The following is a 20,003-nucleotide window of genomic DNA, read 5'->3' on the forward strand; positions in this document are numbered from 1 at the left end:
TTAATTTTATTTACAAAATAAAATTTATTTCTCAAATACATAAAATATTTAAAATGAAAATACAATAAAATAAATTAACATAATGCCAAACAAGAATTATACATTGATTGTATTTATAAATTTGATTGATTCCACACTGCAGAAGATCTTTAATCCTGAGCACTTCAACCCCTCCTTGAATTGGAATTTGGGTGGAAAAAAGATGGAAAATTTGAAATATCAGCCTAAAATTCCCAAGGATCAGGTTCCAAACCTGTTAAAATTCCCAAAATCAGGCTCCAAACCTCTCCAACTTCCACCAATTTTGATGTTTTCCTGCCCCATCCCTGCTAAAAATGGGACAAATTATCCCAAAAATGAGATGAGGCCTGCAAGGCTTGGAGAGTAACAGCTCTAAATAATCCAAAAAATCCTGCTTCTTCCTGAAAATGCCTGTTTTTTCTTGGAATCTTTACTGAAATCCTTGGAATAACTTGTTCCTGCTGTCCATCCCTCTTTCCTTGCCCCATCCCTGCTAAAAACGGGACAAATTATCCCAAAAATGGGATGAGGCCTGCAAGGCTTGGGGAGCAGCAGCTCTAAATAACCAAAAAATCCTGCTTCTTCCTGAAAATTCCTGCTTTTTCCTGGAATATTTACTGAAATCCTTGGAATAACTTGTTCCTGCTGCCCATCCCTCTTTCCTTGCCCCAGCCCTGATAAAAATGGGACAAATTATCCCAAAAATGGGATGAGGCCTGCAAGGCTCGGAGAGTAACAGCTCTGAATAATCCAAAAAATCCTGCTTCTTCCTGAAAATTCCTGCTTTTTCCTGGAATATTTACTGAAATCCTTGGAATTCTTTATTCCAGCTGGCCATCCCTCTTTTCCTTGCCCCAGCCCTCATGAAAATGGGACAAATTATCCTAAAAATGAGATGAGGCCTGCAAGGCTCGGAGAGTAACAGCTCTAAATAATCCAAAAAATCCTGCTTCTTCCTGAAAATGCCTGCTTTTTCCTGGAATAATCATTGAAATCCTTGGAATTCTTTATTCCAAGTGTCCATCCCTCTTTCCCAGCCCCATCCCTGATAAGAATGGGACAAATTATCCCAAAAAGGGATTGAGGCCTGCACAAAGAAGCCTCAAATTGGGATGAGGCCTGCAAGGGTTGGAGAGGAACAGCTCCAAATAACATCCCTGGCCACAAAAAATTCCTGCTTTTTCCTGGAATACTCACTTAAAACCTTGGAATAACTTGTCCCAACTGTCCATCCCTTTTTTCCTGCATCATCCCTGATAAAAATCAGACAAATTATCCTAAAAATGGACTGAGGCCTGCACGAAGGAGCCTCAAAATGGGATGAGGCCTGCAAGGACTGGAGAATAACGGCACCCCTGCGCACAAAAAATCCACGTTTTTTCCTGGAATATTCCTTAAAATCCTTGGAATTGGACTGGGTGCAATGCCCCTCACCCCAATGACGTGGATTTTGGCCGGGGGGTTTCTCCCAGAGAATTCCACGGCGTCCTCAAACACGTTCCAGTTGCTCCGGGACAGCATCGCCACCTTTCCCTGCCGGCCGCCCCTCACGTCCCCTGAGGGAGGAATTCCCAGTCAGCCACAGCCATTCCCAGCTGGAATTCCCAGTCAGCCACAGCCATTCCCAGCTGGAATTCCCAGTCAGCCACAGCCATTCCCAGCTGGAATTCCCAGTCAGCCACAGCCATTCCCAGCTGGAATTCCCAGTCAGCCACAGCCATTCCAGGAGAATTCCCAGTTAGCCACAGCCATTCCCAGCTGGAATTCCCAGTTAGCCACAGCCATTCCCAGCTGGAATTCCCAGTCAGCCACAGCCATTCCCAGCTGGAATTCCCAGTCAGCCACAGCCATTCCAGGAGAATTCCCAGTTAGCCACAGCCATTCCCAGTCAGCCACAGCCATTCCCAGCTGGAATTCCCAGTCAGCCACAGCCATTCCCAGCTGGAATTCCCAGTCAGCCACAGCCATTCCCAGCTGGAATTCCCAGTTAGCCACAGCCATTCCAGGAGAATTCCCAGTCAGCCACAGCCATTCCCAGTCAGCCACAGCCATTCCCAGCTGGAATTCCCAGTCAGCCACAGCCATTCCCAGCTGGAATTCCCAGTCAGCCACAGCCATTCCCAGCTGGAATTCTCAGTTAGCCACAGCCATTCCCAGTCAGCCACAGCCATTCCCAGTCAGCCACAGCCATTCCCAGTCAGCCACAGCCATTCCAAACTGGAATTCCCAGTTAGCCACAGCCATTCCCAGTTAGCCACAGCCATTCCCAGCTGGAATTCCCAGTCAGCCACAGCCATTCCCAGCTGGAATTCCCAGTTAGCCACAGCCATTCCCAGCTGGAATTCTCAGTTAGCCACAGCCATTCCCAGTCAGCCACAGCCATTCCCAGTCAGCCACAGCCATTCCAAACTGGAATTCCCAGTTAGCCACAGCCATTCCCAGTTAGCCACAGCCATTCCCAGCTGGAATTCCCAGTCAGCCACAGCCATTCCCAGCTGGAATTCCCAGTCAGCCACAGCCATTCCAAACTGGAATTCCCAGTCAGCCACAGCCATTCCCAGTTAGCCACAGCCATTCCCAGTTAGCCACAGCCATTCCCAGCTGGAATTCCCAGTCAGCCACACTTATTCCCAGCTAGCCACAGCCACTCCCAGATGGAATTCCCGGTTAATTAATAATTAATATTATGAATATTTCATTTAAAATTTAATTGATTTATTATATTTTATTACTACATTTGACTTTATATTTTATTATTTATTTGATTTTAGGAAATTGATTATTATTTAGATTTATTAATTAATTCAATTTATTATGTCATTGTTTTATTATTTTATATTTTCCTAGTAATTTATTATTTCTATTTTATTACAAATTTAATTACAGGGAATGAATTATTTATAGCTTATTAATAATTAAATTTAACAAGTTATTATTTTATATTTATTACTTATATTTTAATATTAACTTATTTTTTGTAAAATAGTTATTATTAATATTTAAATATTATTTTCATTTAATATTTTAGAATCAATTTAATATTTAAAATATTTTGTCAGTAATTATTAATTTAATTTAATAGTTTATAATTTATAAATTTTAAAAAATATTTTAAATTTACTTTTATAATCTGTATTAAATATTTGTCTGTTATTATTTTATCAGTTACTATTGATGTAATATTTATCTGTTATTATTAATGCATTATTTCTCTTTTATTATTAATTTATTTCAGTAAATTAATTATTATTTATATTTTAATAATAATTTCATTTTATATTTTATTGCTAATTCAATATTTACTTTTCATTATTAATTGAATACTTACATTTCATTATTTTATCTGCTACTAATTAATATATTAATTTTTTAATATGTTAAAAGTCAGTATTTACCTGTTATTATTAATTTATTATTTTCCATTATTAATTTGACTTTAGGAAATTTAAAAAATCTTTATTTTTAGGAAATTAATTAAATCTTTATTTTCAGGAAATGAATTAAATATTTATTTCCAAGCACACAATTTTCAAATTTTAGAATAAATTAAATTATATCAATTTTATAATGTAATATTAACTGTCATTATTATTATTTAATACAATTAATTAATTATTTTCCAATGTAATTAATATATTTCTAGTTTCTAATTAAATTTATAAATTAAATTTATAATTAAATTATATTATATTTATTACATAATAAATATATTTATTATATTATTTTATTATATATTATATACTTATTATATTTATTTATTAATAAATATATTTAATTTAATTTAATTTACTACATATTATATTATTTAATATAATATTAGTTAAGTAATTAACTTTATTTATTATTTAACTATCATAGTATTTACTACTATATTAATATTAATATATTATATTAAAATGTTATGATAATATATAATATAATATAATATAATATAATATAATATAATATAATATATGTAATATAATATAATATATATGTAATACAATAAATATAATTGATATAATATATTAAATGTATTATAATAAACATAATATTATAAGTATTATATATTATAAATATGGCATAATGAATATAGTATAATATAATAATCCAGATTGAATTAATTAATAATCTTAATTAAATAAATTCTTATTTAACAATCAGAGTAGTTACTACTATATTAATATTCCAATATTATATTAATACTTGTTATATTACCACATAAATATAATATAACAGAGCAATGGTAGAGTAGTAACAGAGTATAATATAGCAATAGTAGAGTAATGGTAGAGTAATGGTAGAGTAGTAACAGAGTAGTAACAGAGTAGTAACAGAGTAGTAACAGAGTAGTAACAGAGTAGTAACAGAGTAATAATAGAATATAATATAGCAATGGTAGAGCAATGGTAGAGCAATGGTAGAGCAATGGTAGAGTAGTAACAGAGTATAATATAGCAATAGTAGAGTAATGGTAGAGTAATGGTAGAGTAGTAACAGAGTAGTAACAGAGTAATAATAGAATATAATATAGCAATAGTAGAGTAATAGTAGAGTAATGGTAGAGTAATGGTAGAGTAATGGTAGAGTAATGGTAGAGTAGTAACAGAGTATAATATAGCAATAGTAGAGTAATGGTAGAGTAATGGTAGAGTAGTAACAGAGTAGTAACAGAGTAATAATAGAATATAATATAGCAATAGTAGAGTAATAGTAGAGTAATGGTAGAGTAATGGTAGAGTAATGGTAGAGTAATGGTAGAGTAATGGTAGAGTAATGGTAGAGCAATGGTAGAGTAGTAACAGAGTATAATATAGCAATAGTAGAGTAACGGTAGAGTAACGGTAGAGTAACGGTAGAGTAGTAACAGAGTAGTAACAGAGTAATAATAGAATATAGTTGTAATATAATATAATGTGGTAATAATGTAATAATGGTAGGGTAACAATAGAGTAACAAAGAGTAACAATGGAGTAACAATAGAATATAATAGAGTAATGATAGAATATAATAGAGCAACGATAGAGTAATAATAGAATGTAATAGAGTAATAATGGAATAGAGTAATGATAGAGTAATAATAGAATATAATAGAGTAATAATAGACTATAATAGAATAATAATAGAATAGAGTAATGATAGAGTAATAATAGAATATAACAGAGTAATAATGGAATATAATAGAGTAATGATAGAGCAATAATAGAATATAATATAGTAATACTAGAATATAATAGAGTAATGATAGAGCAATAACAGAATATAATATAGTAATACTAGAATATAATAGAGTAATGATAGAGCAATAATAGAATATAATATAGTAATACTAGAAATAATGTAGTAATGATAGAGTAATAATAGAATATAATATAGTAATAATAGAATATAATAATGATAGAGTAATAATAGAATATAATAGAGTAATAATAGAATAGAGTAATGATAGCGTAATAATAGAATATAATAGAGTAATGATAGCGTAATAATAGAATATAATATAGTAATAATAGAATATAATAATGATAGAGTAATAATAGAATATAGTAAAAATATAGTAATAATAGAATATAGTAAAAATATAATACAATATAATAATTATTCAATCTATAATTAATTAATTAATATTATGGTTTAATATAACTAATCAATGAATCATTCCTGATTGAATTCCTGTGGAATTCTTGTGGAATCTCTGGGGATTGCCACTCCCAGCTCACCCCTTTGGTTTCCTCCCAGCAGGGTTTTGCTGCGGATCCCTTTGCACACATCCAGGATCGTGGCTCCCACGTAGGCGATCTCGGGGCCGAACCTGAAACTCTGGAAAAATGCTGGGATCAGCAGGAAAAGCAGAAGGAATTCTCAGAATGTCTACAATTCTATCTATCTACATGGAATTATGGGATTCCCAGCAATCTTCTGGACAATTTTTTCCCAGGAAAAAGCATCAAAATTTCTTCAAAATGCTCCTGGACATGCTGGTTGTTCTTAAGACCTTCTGGAGAACTTTCCCTTGGAAAAAGGAACAAAATCCCTCAAAAATATTCCTAGAAATCCTGGTCATTCTTAAATCCAAATGATGCCATTCCCACCAACCTCCTGGACATTTTTTTTTTCCTGGAAAAGGCACCAAAATCCCCAAAAGATTCCTGGAAATCCTGGCCATGGGCAAGGACACCTGCCAGTGTCCCAGGACACCTGCAGTCCCAGGCTGCTCCAGCCCCAGTGTCCAGCCTGGCCTGGGGCACTGCAGGGATGCAGGGGCAGCCCCAGCTGCTCTGGCAATTCCAGCCCAGGCAGGAATTCCTCATGGCCAAGATCCCATCCATGGCTGCCCTCTGGCACTGGCAGCCATTCCCTGGGTGCTGTCCCTGCAGGCCTTGTCCCCAGTCCCTCTGCAGCGACCCTGGAGCCCCTGCAGGCCCTGCAATGTGCTGGAAGCTCTCCCTGGAGCCTTCCCTTCTCCAGGGGAACATTCCCAGCTCTCCCAGCAGCTCCAGGTCTGGTGGATCCCACAGCTGGATCCAGCATTCAGCATTCCAGATGTGATCCCCTCAAAAAAGGGGATCCTGATCCCTGCAAGAAGGCCTCAATCCCAACTCCCACTTTTCCACCAACAGGATGGGATCCCTCCACTAAAGCCCCACAGCTGCCGGCTTCCTCAGCAATCCAGGGAAAAGCAAACCCTCCACAGTGCCAAATTTTCCATGGATCTGGGTTTTTTCCATGGAAATCGCTGTCCTCACCTGGGTCAGGTAGTACACGTGGGTGTGAGGCACCAAGTAGAGGGTGTTGACAGCCCCTCGGAAGGTGTAGATCTGCTGGTGAGGGTCTCCCACCAGGATTTTCCCACAATTTTGGGATTGCACAATATCCACGATGGCTGTAAGGGAAAAATAAAAAGGATCATGAAGGAAGAACCTGCTCCAAATCAAAGGAAAAGCTCAGTTTGGATCAGGAGGGAAGAATCTGCTCCAAATCCAAAGAAAAACTCCGTTTGGATCATGAGGGTCCAAACCCAAGGGAAAGCTCAGTTTGGATCATGAGGAAGGAACCTGCTCCAAACCCAAGGAAAAACTCAGTTGGGATCCTGAGGGAAGAATCTGCTCCAATCCAAACCCAATGGAAAGCTCAGCTTGGACCATGAGGGTCCAAATCCAAGAAAGCTCATTTTGGATCAGGAGGGAAGAACCTGCTTCAAAGCCAAGGAAAAGCACAGAATGGATCTTGAGGGAAGAACTGCTGGTGAGGGTCTCCCACCAGGATTTTCCTACATTTTTGGGATTGCACGATATCCACGATGGCTGTGAGGGAAAAAAAGTTGGATCATGAAGGAAGAACCTGCTCCAAGATCAAGGAAAAACTCAGTTGGGATCATGAGGGAAGAATCTGCTCCAATCCAAACCCAAGGAAAGCTCAGTTTGGATCATGAGGGTCCAAATCCAAGGGAAAGCTCAGTTTGGATCAGGAGGGAAGAACCTGCTCCAATCCAAACCCAAGGAAAGCTCAGTTTGGATCATGAGGGAAAAATCTGCTCCAAATCCAAATCCAAGGAAAGCTCAGTTTGGACCATGAGGGTCCAAATTCAAAAAAGCTCAATTTGGATCATGAGGGAAGAACCTGCTCCAATCCAAACCCAAGGGAAAGCTCAGTTTGGATCATGAAGGAAGAACCTGCTCCAAACCCAAGGGAAAGCTCAGCTTGGATCAGGAGGGAAGAACCTGCTCCAAACCCAGGGGAAAGCTCAGCTTGGATCAGGAGGGAAGAACCTACTCCAAACCCCAGAAAAACTCAGTTGGGATCATGAAGGAAGAACCTGCTCCAAACCCAAGGAAAAGCTCAGTTGGGATCATGAGGGAAGAACTTTCTCCAAACCCAGGGGAAAGCTCAGTTTAAACATCAAACCTGAGGGAAAATTTGTTTAAATTCCAAGTATTTAGATTGAGATACCTCCACCACATTCCTGAGCACACGGAGATCCCCTCTGGGAGCGGGATTGGAGCTCCTGCTCCTGGAATAACTCACCTGGAGTGCAATCCTGGGCTTCATCCACAAAAATGGCATCGTATCCCGAGAGCTGGGGCTTGCTGAGCTGCCAAAGTTTCAAATATCCTGAGGGAAAAAACCAGGAATTTCAAGGGCAGGGAAGATCCACCAGGATCTTTAAAACAAATCCAATTTTTCATTTTTTTTTTTTTTTCTTTTTTTGTTGTTTTGTGGCATTTCTGGCTTCACTTCCTGTTTGGAATTTCCACATTTGGAAGGGTTGCAAAAAATCTCTCTCCCTCGGCAGCCCAAATTTGATGATTTCAAGCTTCTTAAGGCCCACCATGAATTTCAAGAAAAAGGTTCTTCCCAGTTATTTCAGCATTATCCAGAGGAAAGGATGTGCTGGAAGCAACTTCCAACTTCTGGGCTTGATTTTTAGCCACTAAAAAATGTGAATATCCTTAAAATCTGCACATGTTTATCCTAGTGGGAGCACAAATTCATTTTATGTATTTTATAAATACATATAAAATGAAAAATTGAGTCAGAGGGATATTCCCTGGTGAGCCAGTGGCAGGAAAAAAAGGGATTTTCTCATTCTGGAGGCTCAGCCAGAAGCAGGAATAATAAATTCATTGATTTTTCCACCACCAAATCCCTTTTTCCCGAGGGATTTTCCATCTCTTTTACCATCACAAGTCATCTTGTATTTCTTCTCTGCGTCTCCATCCAGTTTCTTCATGTTGTGCCAAATCTCTTTGGCCTCTTCCACGTTGATCTAAAATGGGAAAACAGAAGGATTGGGATAAAATCATGGGATAAAAATAAAATTATGGAATGGTTTGGGCTGGAAAGGGCCTCAAAGCCCATCCAGTCCCACCCCATCCATGGACAGGGACGTTTTCTTCTATCCCAGAGTGCTCCAATCCTTCCTGGGGCACTGCAGGGATGCAGGGGCAGCCCCAGCTGCTCTGGCAATTCCAGCCCAGCCAGGAATTCCTCATTGCCAAGATCCCATCCATGGCTGCCCTCTGGCACTGGCAGCCATTCCCAAAAAGCTCCAGATCCTTTTTTGCCATCCCAAGCAGCTCCTCAGATCCACAAGGATTTGGTGAGGAGAGTGGCTGGAAGTATTTTTTAGGGAAAACAGGGATTATCCCTTTTTTTCCCCAAACATCATCTTCTTCCCAATCTTTTGGTTCCTCCTCCCAATCTTGGATTCCTCTTCCCAATATTTTGATTTTTTGTCCCAGTCTTTGATTCTTCCTCTCAATTTTTGATTCCTCCTCTCAATCTTTTGATCCCTCCTCCCAACCTTTGGACTTTTCCTCCTCCCAACCTTTGGACTTTCCTTCTCCCAACCTTTGGACTTTCCTTCTCCCAACCTTTGGACTTTTCCTCCTCCCAATTCCTTTGGACTTTTCCTCCTCCCAATTCCTTTGGACTTTTCCTCCTCCCAATTCCTTTGGACTTTTCCTCCGCCCAACCTTTGGACTTTTCCTCCTCCCAACCTTTGGACTTTCCTTCTCCCAACCTTTGGACTTTTCCTCCTCCCAATTCCTTTGGACTTTTCCTCCTCCCAATTCCTTTGGACTTTTCCTCCTCCCAACCTCTGGACTTTTCCTCCTCCCAACCTCTGGACTTTTCCTCCCAATTCCTTTGGAATGTTGCACCAGTCTCTGATTTCTTCCAAAGCTCAGGATTTACCCCAACCCCTCCTCTGACTGAAGGATTCCCCAATCCCAAATTTCCCCCATCCCAAATTTCAGTTGAACACGGGAAGATCTCTTCCGATCCACATTTTGGGGAAGAGGGATGAACATGAATTATTTTATAAAATCATGGAATGGTTTAGGAAGAGACCTCAAAGCCCATCCAGTGCCACCCCACCCATGAGCAGGGACATTTCCCACCATCCCAGACTTCTCCAAAACCCATCCAACCTCTGAAAATTCCAGAGGCTCCATCCCAAAGACTCACTCTCTTTTCCTCTTGGCTCACTTGCTCCATCTGCCCGTTAGTGTTTTTGAACCACAGGGGCACGTGCTCCTCACAGATCTCCTCATCTGAGGAGGAGAAGAAGTTTTCCAAGGTTTGGGACACTGTTTTCCCTCTTACAAACAGGGCTCGGCCCTCCCTGTTGCGGAGGAGGAAGCTGATGGAATAAACGGACAGCTTGGAGAAGTTCAGCTTGCCTTTCTCCTTGTAGCTGTGCCAGAGGGACAAAAAAAGAGAGAGGAAGAAAAAAAGAGAGGAAGAAAAAAGAGAGGAAGAAAAAAGAGAGGAAGAAAAAAGAAGAGAGGAAGAAAAAAGAAGAGAGGAAGAAGGAAAAAAAAGAGAGAAAAAAAAGAGAGGAAAAAAAAGAGAGGAAAAAAAAGAGAGGAAAAAAAAGAGAGGAAAAAAAAGAGAGGAAAAAAAAGAGAGGAAAAAAAGAGAGGAAAAAAAAGAGAGGGAAAAAGAAGAGGGAAAAAAAAGGAAAAAAAAAAAGGAAAAAAAAAAGGAAAAAAAAAGAGACAGGAAAAAAAAGAGACAGGAAAAAAAAGAGACAGGAAAAAAAAGAGACGGGTAAAAAAGAGACGGGTAAAAAAGAGACGGGTAAAAAAGAGACAGGTAAAAAAACAAACAGGAAAAAAAGCAGACATGAAAAAAGAGACAGAAAGAAAAAAGAGAGAAAAAACAGAGAGAAAAAAAGAGAGGGAAAAACAGAGAAAAAAAGAGAGAAAAAAAGAGAAAAAAAAGAGAAAAAAAAAGAGGAAAAAAAGAGAAAAAAAAGAGAGAAAAAAAGAGAGAAAAAAAGAGAGAAAAAAAGAGAGAAAAAAAGAGAGAAAAAAAGAGAGAAAAAAAGAGAGAAAAAAAGAGAGAAAAAAAGAGAGAAAAAAAGAGAGAAAAAAAGAGAGAAAAAAAGAGACAGGTAAAAAAAGAGACACTTAAAAAAAAGAGACAGGTAAAAGAAAGAGACAGGTAAAAAAGAGAGACAGGTAAAAAAGAGAGACAGGTAAAAAAGAGAGACAGGTAAAAAAAGCAGACAGGAAAAAAGAGAAAAAAAAAGAGAGGGAAAAAAGAGAGGGAAAAAAGAGAGGGAAAAAAGAGAGGGAAAAAAGAGAGGGAAAAAAGAGAGAAAAAAAAGAGAGGGAAAAAAAGAGAGAAATAAAAGAGAGGGAAAAAAAAGAGAGAAAAAAAAGAGGGAAAAAAAGAGAAAAAAAAAGAGGAAAAAAAAGACATGAAAAAAAGAGACAGAAAATAAAGAGAGAAAAAAACAGAGAGAAAAAAAAAGAGAAAAAAAAAAGAGAAAAAAAAAAGAGAAAAAAAAAGAGAAAAAAAAAAGAGAAAAAAAAAAGAGAAAAAAAAAAGAGAAAAAAGACAGGAAAAAAGGACCAGAAAAAAAGAAGAAAAAAAAAAAAGTTAAACCACACAGAAATCCATTTTTTGTGCACTACCCCTGGGAAAAGCTCAGCTTTATATCCCAATTCACCCTACTAATGGAATATCTTTAAATCTGCACAGATTTGTCCTGGGGGAAGCACAAATTTGTTGATTTTATACATTTTAGAGACGGAAAATTGAGCTCACCCCTGGAATTCCAGAGAGTTTGCAGAGCCAGGGAATGGGATTTTCCTGGTTTTCCAGGTCATGGCTCGTTTTCCTTCCTACCTCCAGCTTAAATGTGCCAGAAGTGGGCAGAAATTGGATCATGAAAAGAGCTCAGGATGAGGGAATTGATCCTCAGGAAAAGGAATTGACCCTCTGGAAAAGGAATTGATCCTCTGGAAAAGGAATTGACCCTCTGGAAAAGGAACTGACCCTCTGGAAAAGGAGCACTTGGAGCAGCTGCAGCATTCCAGTGGGAATGGGAGGCTGGAAAACTTCATTCCCAGTGGATTTCCACCTCCCTGTGAGGAGCTCCTTGGCTCTGGGGTGCTCCCATGGATGCTAAAATCCCAGAAGCATCCCGCTGCATCCATCTGGAAACCATAAATGCCAAATTTCCCCCCGGTATTTGTGCTGCCTCCAATCCTGCAGGTTTCCCTCAAAGCCATGTCCCCTTCCCCACCCTTTCCCTGCTTCCACAAAGGAATTGCAATTCCCCACTCACAGTCTCCCAATGCTCCCAAAAGCCAAGGAGTGGAAGGTCTTGCAGGTGACATTCCTCGGAAAAACCTTTTTCCCCTTCTCTGCCACAGCTTTGTTAAAAACCAGGTAAAGGAATTTCAGCTCCGAGAATTTCTCCGCGTACTTGACCAAGGTCGAGGTTTTCCCTGTGCCTGGAGAGGAGAGGAAAAGAAGGAATAAAGTAAAAATAAGGAATAAAACATCCACAGTCAGGAATGAATGATTCCATACATGTATTTTTTTTTACACCTTCCTCTCCTGCTGTCCCAACTCCAATATTCCACTTCACTCCCGATTTCAGAGAATCAGGGAATTATTTGGGTTGGCAAAGCTCTTTAAGGTCAAGCCCAACCATTCCCAGCACTTCCAAGGCCATCCACGTCCCCAAGTGCCACATCCACAGGGTTTTAAAATCCCTCCAGGAATGGGGACTCCATCCCTGCCCGGGCAGCTGAGCCAGGGCTGGATAAGCCTTTGCACGGAGGAATTGTCCCAATATCCAACACAGCTTTAGGAACTGCCCACTCCAGTGTGGGTCCCTTTTTCCATGGGCTCAGTCCCTCCAGGATCTGCTCCTTTCCATGGGCTCAGTCCTTCAGGAACTGCTCCTTTTCCATGGGCTCAGTCCTTCAGGAACTGCTCCTTTTCCATGGGCTCAGTCCTTCAGGAACTGCTCCCTTTATCCATGGGCTCAGTCCTTCAGGAACTGCTCCTTTCCATGGGCTCAGTCCTTCAGGAACTGCTCCCTTTATCCATGGGCTCAGTCCTTCAGGAACTGCTCCCTTTAGCCATGGGCTCAGTCCTTCAGGAACTGCTCCTTTCCATGGGCTCAGTCCTTCAGGAACTGCTCCCTTTATCCATGGGCTCAGTCCTTCAGGAACTGCTCCCTTTATCCATGGGCTCAGTCCTTCAGGAACTGCTCCCTTTATCCATGGGCTCAGTCCTTCAGGAACTGCTCCTTTCCATGTGCTCAGTCCTTCAGGAACTGCTCCCTTTATCCATGGGCTCAGTCCTTCAGGAACTGCTCCCTTTATCCATGGGCTCAGTCCTTCAGGAACTGCTCCCTTTATCCATGGGCTCAGTCCTTCAGGAACTGCTCCCTTTATCCATGGGCTCAGTCCTTCAGGAACTGCTCCTTTATCCATGGGCTCAGTCCTTCAGGAACTGCTCCTTTCCATGGGCTCAGTCCTTCAGGAACTGCTCCCTTTATCCATGGGCTCAGTCCTTCAGGAACTGCTCCTTTATCCATGGGCTCAGTCCTTCAGGATCTGCTCCCTTTATCCATGGGCTCAGTCCTTCAGGAACTGCTCCTTTATCCATGGGCTCAGTCCTTCAGGAACTGCTCCCTTTATCCATGGGCTCAGTCCTTCAGGAACTGCTCCTTTATCCATGGGCTCAGTCCTTCAGGAACTGCTCCTTTCCATGGGCTCAGTCCTTCAGGAACTGCTCCCTTTATCCATGGGCTCAGTCCTTCAGGAACTGCTCCTTTATCCATGGGCTCAGTCCTTCAGGATCTGCTCCCTTTATCCATGGGCTCAGTCCTTCAGGAACTGCTCCTTTATCCATGGGCTCAGTCCTTCAGGAACTGCTCCCTTTATCCATGGGCTCAGTCCTTCAGGAACTGCTCCTTTATCCATGGGCTCAGTCCTTCAGGAACTGCTCCTCCAGAGCTTCCAGGGAAATCTCTACTCCAGCACCTGGAGTATCTCCTCTTCCTCCTTTCCCAAACCTGGGATCTGCAGGGCTGTTCCATATTTTCCCACTTCTCTCTCCCCTGTTTTTATTCTGCCTCCATTTTTGGCAGATTTCCCCCTGAATTTGTTATCCCAGAGGCACAAATTGATCCCCTTGGGATCTCACAATCCCTCAGGCAGAGGGATCAGGGAGGGACGGAGCAGATTGGGAATTGTCCAGGCATTTTTCCAACATTTCTGGCTCTTACCTGCAAATGCCATTATTTTCACTGTTTGGCCAGGCTCAATTTTGTGACTCAAAATCCTCTGCTGTTCATGGGTCAGTTTGACATCAGCCCATCCACTAAAAACAGGGAAAAAAATTCCAATTAACAAGTGGGAAAGGAATGAATCCTTTAAAAATCCCTAAAATAAACCATCCCACTTGAAAGAAACGACCAGGGAAATCAGGGATTGATAGATCCCATCCCAACCTGGTTATTGGGGAAAGGAGAAAAGCATGGAATAAGAAAATACTGGAGATAAAATAAAAAGTCTTGGGAAAGATTTTTTTAGGGAATATAGGAAAATATCACACACCAACAAAGGAAAATATCTTTTTAAGGGACCATTCTGTGCTTTGAGAATGAATTTGGGACTTTAAGCTCATCAAAACCAGTTTTGTCTCTGTTAGACCTCGGTGATGGATGAATTTATCCCACTCCCTTTCTCCAGGTGGGCATAAAGAATTAAATGACTCAATCCAGCAGCAGAAAAAAGAATCCCAGCTTGGATCTCCACAGCCAGGGAGGTGTTTTATTCCTCATTTATTGGGATAACTGGGAATGTGCTGGAGTTCTGCACGCTGGGAATTTTAGACTTCCTGTACTGACAGACTCTGACTCACAAGAGGACACTGCCTTTAACCTCAGGCGTGCAGAAGACTCCCAAAATTAATTAACAGCACTGAGGTTACAAGTGTGCAGCTTAATTAGAAGTGTGTAATGTCACTAAACAGAAAACTTAAACTTCTAAAATATAGTAATATATGCAAAACTAAAATAAAAGTTTTAAGACAGTAACTAATCCTTTTTCTTTACCTTCTTCTTCCTTCTTCTCCATGAGTTTAAATAATGTTTTGCAATTAGACCAAAAAATCCACATTACAAATGTCAAATAATTAGTTATTAAATTAAAAGTAAAAATAATTTAAGGATCATTTCTTAGTTAAATAGTTTAACCTTAAAAAATCTCATATTCAAAAATTAACCATTTTATAACTAATTAGTAAAATACCATAAAACTCACAACTTATAATAAAGATAAATAATTATAAATTACTAAACCTAAACACAAAATACCATCTCTAACACTTCAAAAACAAAATTAACAAAAACAAAAAAGAAAACCCCAAAACCCACAGGAATGTTCCCCTGGAGAGGAGAAGGCTCCAGGGAGAGATTCCAGAACATTCCAGGGGCTCCAGGGTCGCTGCAGAGGGACTGGGGACAAGGCCTGCAGGGACAGCACCCAGGGAATGGCTGCCAGTGCCAGAGGGCAGCCATGGATGGGATCTTGGCCATGAGGAATTCCTGCCTGGGCTGGAATTGCCAGAGCAGCTGGGGCTGCCCCTGCATCCCTGCAGTGCCCCAGGCCAGGCTGGACACTGGGGCTGGAGCAGCCTGGGACAGTGGCAGGTGGCCCTGCCATGGCAGGGTGGCACTGGGTGATTCCAAACCCTGCCATGATTCCAAACCCTGCCATGATTCTAAAACAGACCCAGCAGCCAATTTAAACTCAGCACTCCCAATTTCACAGATCTAAGGCCCCATCCTGATTTTCCTCTGGGAGCTCATGGGAAGGTGCTGAGCAGCAGGATCAGCTGTGGCACTGATCCACCTCCACCTTCTCCTGCTGTGGAATATTTGGAATATTTGCTCCTCACTCCATGGGATTCTCAGAATGCACTGCTTGGATCACCTGGGACACAAATCCATCCTTCCCTCTTCCAGAGGCTGCACAATTCCAGAGGCATTTTCCATCAGGTACAAACAGTAGAAAATATTGTAGTGAATCCTGAAAAAAAAGGGGGATAAAAGAGGAATTAGCACTGAGAAGTAATTAATAACAAATTAAACCTCTGCAGCCACATAAAAGACCACCAATATCTTGGATAATAATAATAAAAAAAGTCTCAAGCTCTGCAGGAAACGATGAATAATTTAAATTGTTCTTTAAATAATTCTGCCTTGAGAAGCGACAGCCGAGGCACTGTGGGGTCAGCTCCGAGCGTGGCCTCTCCCTCAGCCCTGCCAGCTTTGTATTCCAGGGTTTTCCATGCCAACATGACCTGGGATCAGAGTCCAGGGGGTAATTCTGCTCTCCTGAGCCACAATTAGCAACAGAGCTGGGGCTGGGGGAGCTCACAGGGAATTTGGGGCTGCTCTGGGCTTTCAGAGTGAAGCAGGTTTTGGTTCAGAATGGTTTTAGGGGAGGTTTTTATCTCTGATGATAACTCCTGCTGGTTTTTCACTGCAGAGGGAAAAGAGATTCTTTGGTTTTAACTGTGTTGACAACAATTGGTTTAAAATTAACCTGGATTCTCCAGCAGGGTTTTCCCACTGTGGTTTTCCCTCTTTTGGGGCAGTTTTGTTCCCTTTCTTCCAGCCCTCCAGGACGGATTTTGTGTCCTTCATCATGATTTGGACCCCCAGACTCATTAATTACTGCAAACAGCAATCAGGCAATTCCTCCAGGACACATTTCCTCCTTATTCCCAGGAGGAATTCCCACTTTTTCTGGTCTGGGTTGCCCAGGGAGATGGAAATTTTAAAACCCCTGGATTGTGACCTGGATCCCAGCTCCTGTTGCTGGCCAGGGCCATCCTGCCACATTTCCTGCAGGTTAATGACTTTATCCAGCAATTAATCAATCATTAACATTCCAAACAAATATCCCAGTGTCCCTCAGGACGAGCCTTTCCCTGTCCTACAGTCCCTTAGAGCTTCCAGAGCCATCTAATTCCTGGAGATTTTCATTTCCCACTCCACTTCCTTCCCAGTTTTCTCCCAAGAAGGATTTCCCTGTGTCCTTCATCCTTATCCCCACTGCAATCCTGAAGGAATCTCAAAGGAATCTCAAGGGATCTCTGCTCAGATCCCTTTTTTTTTTTGGTGGGGGGGAACAAAAGGATCATGAGGGAAGGAATGAAGTAAAATAAATCAATTTTGGGGAGGTCACAAAAACATTCAATTGTCGTAGCTGAGCAGGAAGAGTCTTTAAATCCTGCTTTTATTTTTGGGAAAAAAAATTGGAGTTTTTTGAATATTGTATCCTGAAAGGAGTGACAGAATCAGGGGGAATGCCAGGGATAGATGGGAAATTAGGAGGGAATTGCTGGCTGGGAGGCTGGGGAAGCCCAGGAATGGACTCCCAGAGGAGCTGTAGCTGCCTCATCCCTGGAAGTGTCCAAGGCCAGGTTGGAGATTCAAATCCCCTGGGAACTGGAGGGATTGGAAACTCAAAGTTGGAGAGACCTCGGAGCCCCTTGCAGGGCCTAAAGGGGCTCCAGGAGAGAGACTTTGGGATAAAGGATGGATATGACACAGGGAATGGCTTCAGACTGGAAAAAAAAGGGAGATTTGGGACGAAATTCCTGAGCTGAGTTGGAATTCCCAGAGAAACTTCATCTGCCTCATCCCCGGAACATCCAAGGCTGGATTGGAGCAACCTGGGATGGTGGGAAGTGTGCAGGGATGGAATGGGAAGATTCTGACCTGCTGGGAATTGAAACTCAGAGTTGGAGAGACCTCCGAGCCCCTGGCAGGGCCTGCAGGGGCTCCAGGGTCGCTGCAGAGGGACTGGGGACAAGGCCTGCAGGGACAGCACCCAGGGAATGGCTGCCAGTGCCAGAGGGCAGCCATGGATGGGATCTTGGCCATGAGGAATTCCTGCCTGGGCTGGAATTGCCAGAGCAGCTGGGGCTGCCCCTGCATCCCTGCAGTGCCCAAGGAAGGATTGGAGCGCTCTGGGATAGGGGAGGTGTCCCTGGAATGAGCTTTGAGGTCCCTTCCCACCCAAACTGCTCTGGGATTCTGGGATTTGGGACACTCAGAATCCATCCCGAGGGACTTTGATGGGAAATGGGGATGGAAAAGAGAGAAGAAGGGAAGGGAGACCCTTCATGGATTCCTGAGATTCCAAGTGAAGGCCCTGGGTCCAGGAATGTCTTGGAGAGGAGATGGATCCAATGTCAGGCTGGGAGAGCTGGGAATGTTCCCCTGGAGAAGGGAAGGCTCCAGGGAGAGCTTCCAGCACATTGCAGGGCCTGCAGGGGCTCCAGGAGAGCTGCAGAGGGACTGGGGACAAGGCCTGCAGGGACAGCACCCAGGGAATGGCTGCCAGTGCCAGAGGGCAGCCATGGATGGGATCTTGGCCATGAGGAATTCCCAGAGAAGCTGCAGCTGCCTCATCCCTGGAACATCCAAGGCTGGATTGGAGCAACTGGGGATGGTGGGAAGTGCCCAGGGCTGGAATGGGAAGCTCCTGACCTGTTGGAGATGGGAATGTTCTTGTTCCTCATGGCCAAGAGCAGCGTGGCCATGCAGTGGAGCACCTCGGTGACCTCCAGCATGGCCAGCTTCGAGCTCAAACATTCCAGCAGCCTCTGGATGTCACCGACGCTGTTGGAGAACAGCACCATGACAGCAAAGATTGCCCACATCTTCTCAGGCTGGGAAAGGACAAGGAAACACAGCAAAAAGATTGGAGCTTCCAGGAAAATCTCACGAGGAGGTGGAAAAATTCCGTGAGGAGCTGTTAAATCCTAAATTGATGCCCTGTGAAGGCTGAGCTAGGACAGAGGCTGAGCAGAGTCACAGAATAAATTGGGGATTTATTCCAAGGATCTCCTCCATGGATTCACCTTGGGCAGCACAAGAGCCCAGCCAGGGCTGCAGCCAAGAGGAACCAAAATGGCCCCTAAATGCACTCAAAATGAACCAAAATGAACCAGAATGGTCCCAAAATGAACCCAAGAGGAACCAAAATGGTCCCAAAATGCACGAGCGCTCCCGGGGTCTCTCCCTTGGCTCAGCTCTGCTCCATTGGCACCTTGCAGTTCATTGTCCCGTTCCAGCTTTAGCCCAGGCACTCCCACCCTGCTTGTTTGTCTCTCTGCAGCCCACGCTGTTTGTGCTCCTGGCTGAGCTTTGGCTCATTTGTCCTTGGTCCCAGCTGGAGCAGGAATTGTTTTGTCTCCCTGCTCTGTGCAGAGAGCTCGCCATCCCATAATATGAACCCAGAGCCACACACTGAAGCAGCACAGAATGTGAAAATATAAAAGCCAAACCTGAGGCATCATTTTTAGCCCAAATTATCCCCAAGAACGTCACAGAGGGAGGAGTTTGGGATACAGGAGGGCAGAGTGACCCCAAACAAGTTTTAGGACGGTTAAAAAGGGAGGAGCACATCCCATATCTGCATCCTGCTCAGCTTTATCCATCCAAATTGATGGGAATGGCACGAAGGAAATCCTGGATCTCCCCAAAAATGTGGGCTGAGGTCAGTTCCCAGGGGAATGGTGAGTGACTGGAGAGGTGCTGGCTGCTCCCAAGCCACTTTTTGTGGGATTTAGGGATCGTCCCTTCCAGCTGTTTGCCTCGATTCCAGAGGAACCAAAACCCATCAAAACAGAGCCCCAGGGTTTTTATTCCAAATCCCTTTGGTGACAAGAAACACCACAGACACACAGAGGTTTGGGGACACCGCAGGAATTTGTTAAAAAACAGAAATAAGAGTGGAACTCACCCCAGGCTTGCTGTGTAAATCTGGGAATTTGCTGAGGACACAGACCTGAGCCTTTGGGAAGAGGGGATGACTTGCCAAAAGCTGGAGAAGCGTGCTGGGACCCACCTTGGCTCCTGTGGACGACACCAACCTGTGCAGGAGGAATAAGGAGGGATTTGTGGCTCCTCCAAAGCACGTCCTGCTAATGGCCACAGCTCATCATTAATTGGGCTCTCTGAGATTTCACTGCACTAATCAAAAATAATGTTAATAGTTGTCAGAAGGGATTGCCCCTGGACAAAACATTGCACACAAATGAGTGTTTACCTATCTCTGTATAAGGGTAAATGACCAAACACCCATCTTGTAGAAAATGTTAAAATATTCTCGTGTCTGTGGACACTTTTTCAAGCCCAGTTTTGAGTTCTGCACTCAACCAATCAT

The 20,003-nt window shown here is 42.4% G+C and overlaps 1 protein-coding gene across 3 annotated transcripts in view; it reads right to left on the reverse strand.

Annotated features, from left to right (window-relative positions):
- FBH1 (F-box DNA helicase 1) overlaps nt 1-20,003 on the reverse strand; it is a 41,465-nt gene that overhangs the window by 10,344 nt on the left and 11,118 nt on the right. For all 3 annotated transcript variants that reach the window (XM_038155749.1, XM_038155751.1, XM_038155750.1), the window contains exons 5-15: nt 19,581-19,710; nt 18,323-18,504; nt 15,753-15,848; nt 14,042-14,136; nt 12,083-12,251; nt 9,970-10,198; nt 8,680-8,767; nt 8,026-8,112; nt 6,747-6,883; nt 5,721-5,820; nt 1,456-1,577 (exon numbers count right to left, since the gene is read on the reverse strand). In XM_038155749.1, the coding sequence (XP_038011677.1) occupies nt 1,456-1,577; nt 5,721-5,820; nt 6,747-6,883; nt 8,026-8,112; nt 8,680-8,767; nt 9,970-10,198; nt 12,083-12,251; nt 14,042-14,136; nt 15,753-15,848; nt 18,323-18,504; nt 19,581-19,710 (1,435 nt within the window). The remainder of the gene's footprint in view (nt 1-1,455; nt 1,578-5,720; nt 5,821-6,746; nt 6,884-8,025; nt 8,113-8,679; nt 8,768-9,969; nt 10,199-12,082; nt 12,252-14,041; nt 14,137-15,752; nt 15,849-18,322; nt 18,505-19,580; nt 19,711-20,003) is intronic.

This window comes from Motacilla alba, chromosome 1A (genome assembly GCF_015832195.1).
Source record: "Motacilla alba alba isolate MOTALB_02 chromosome 1A, Motacilla_alba_V1.0_pri, whole genome shotgun sequence".
In the NCBI taxonomy this organism is placed as follows: Eukaryota; Metazoa; Chordata; class Aves; order Passeriformes; family Motacillidae; genus Motacilla; species Motacilla alba.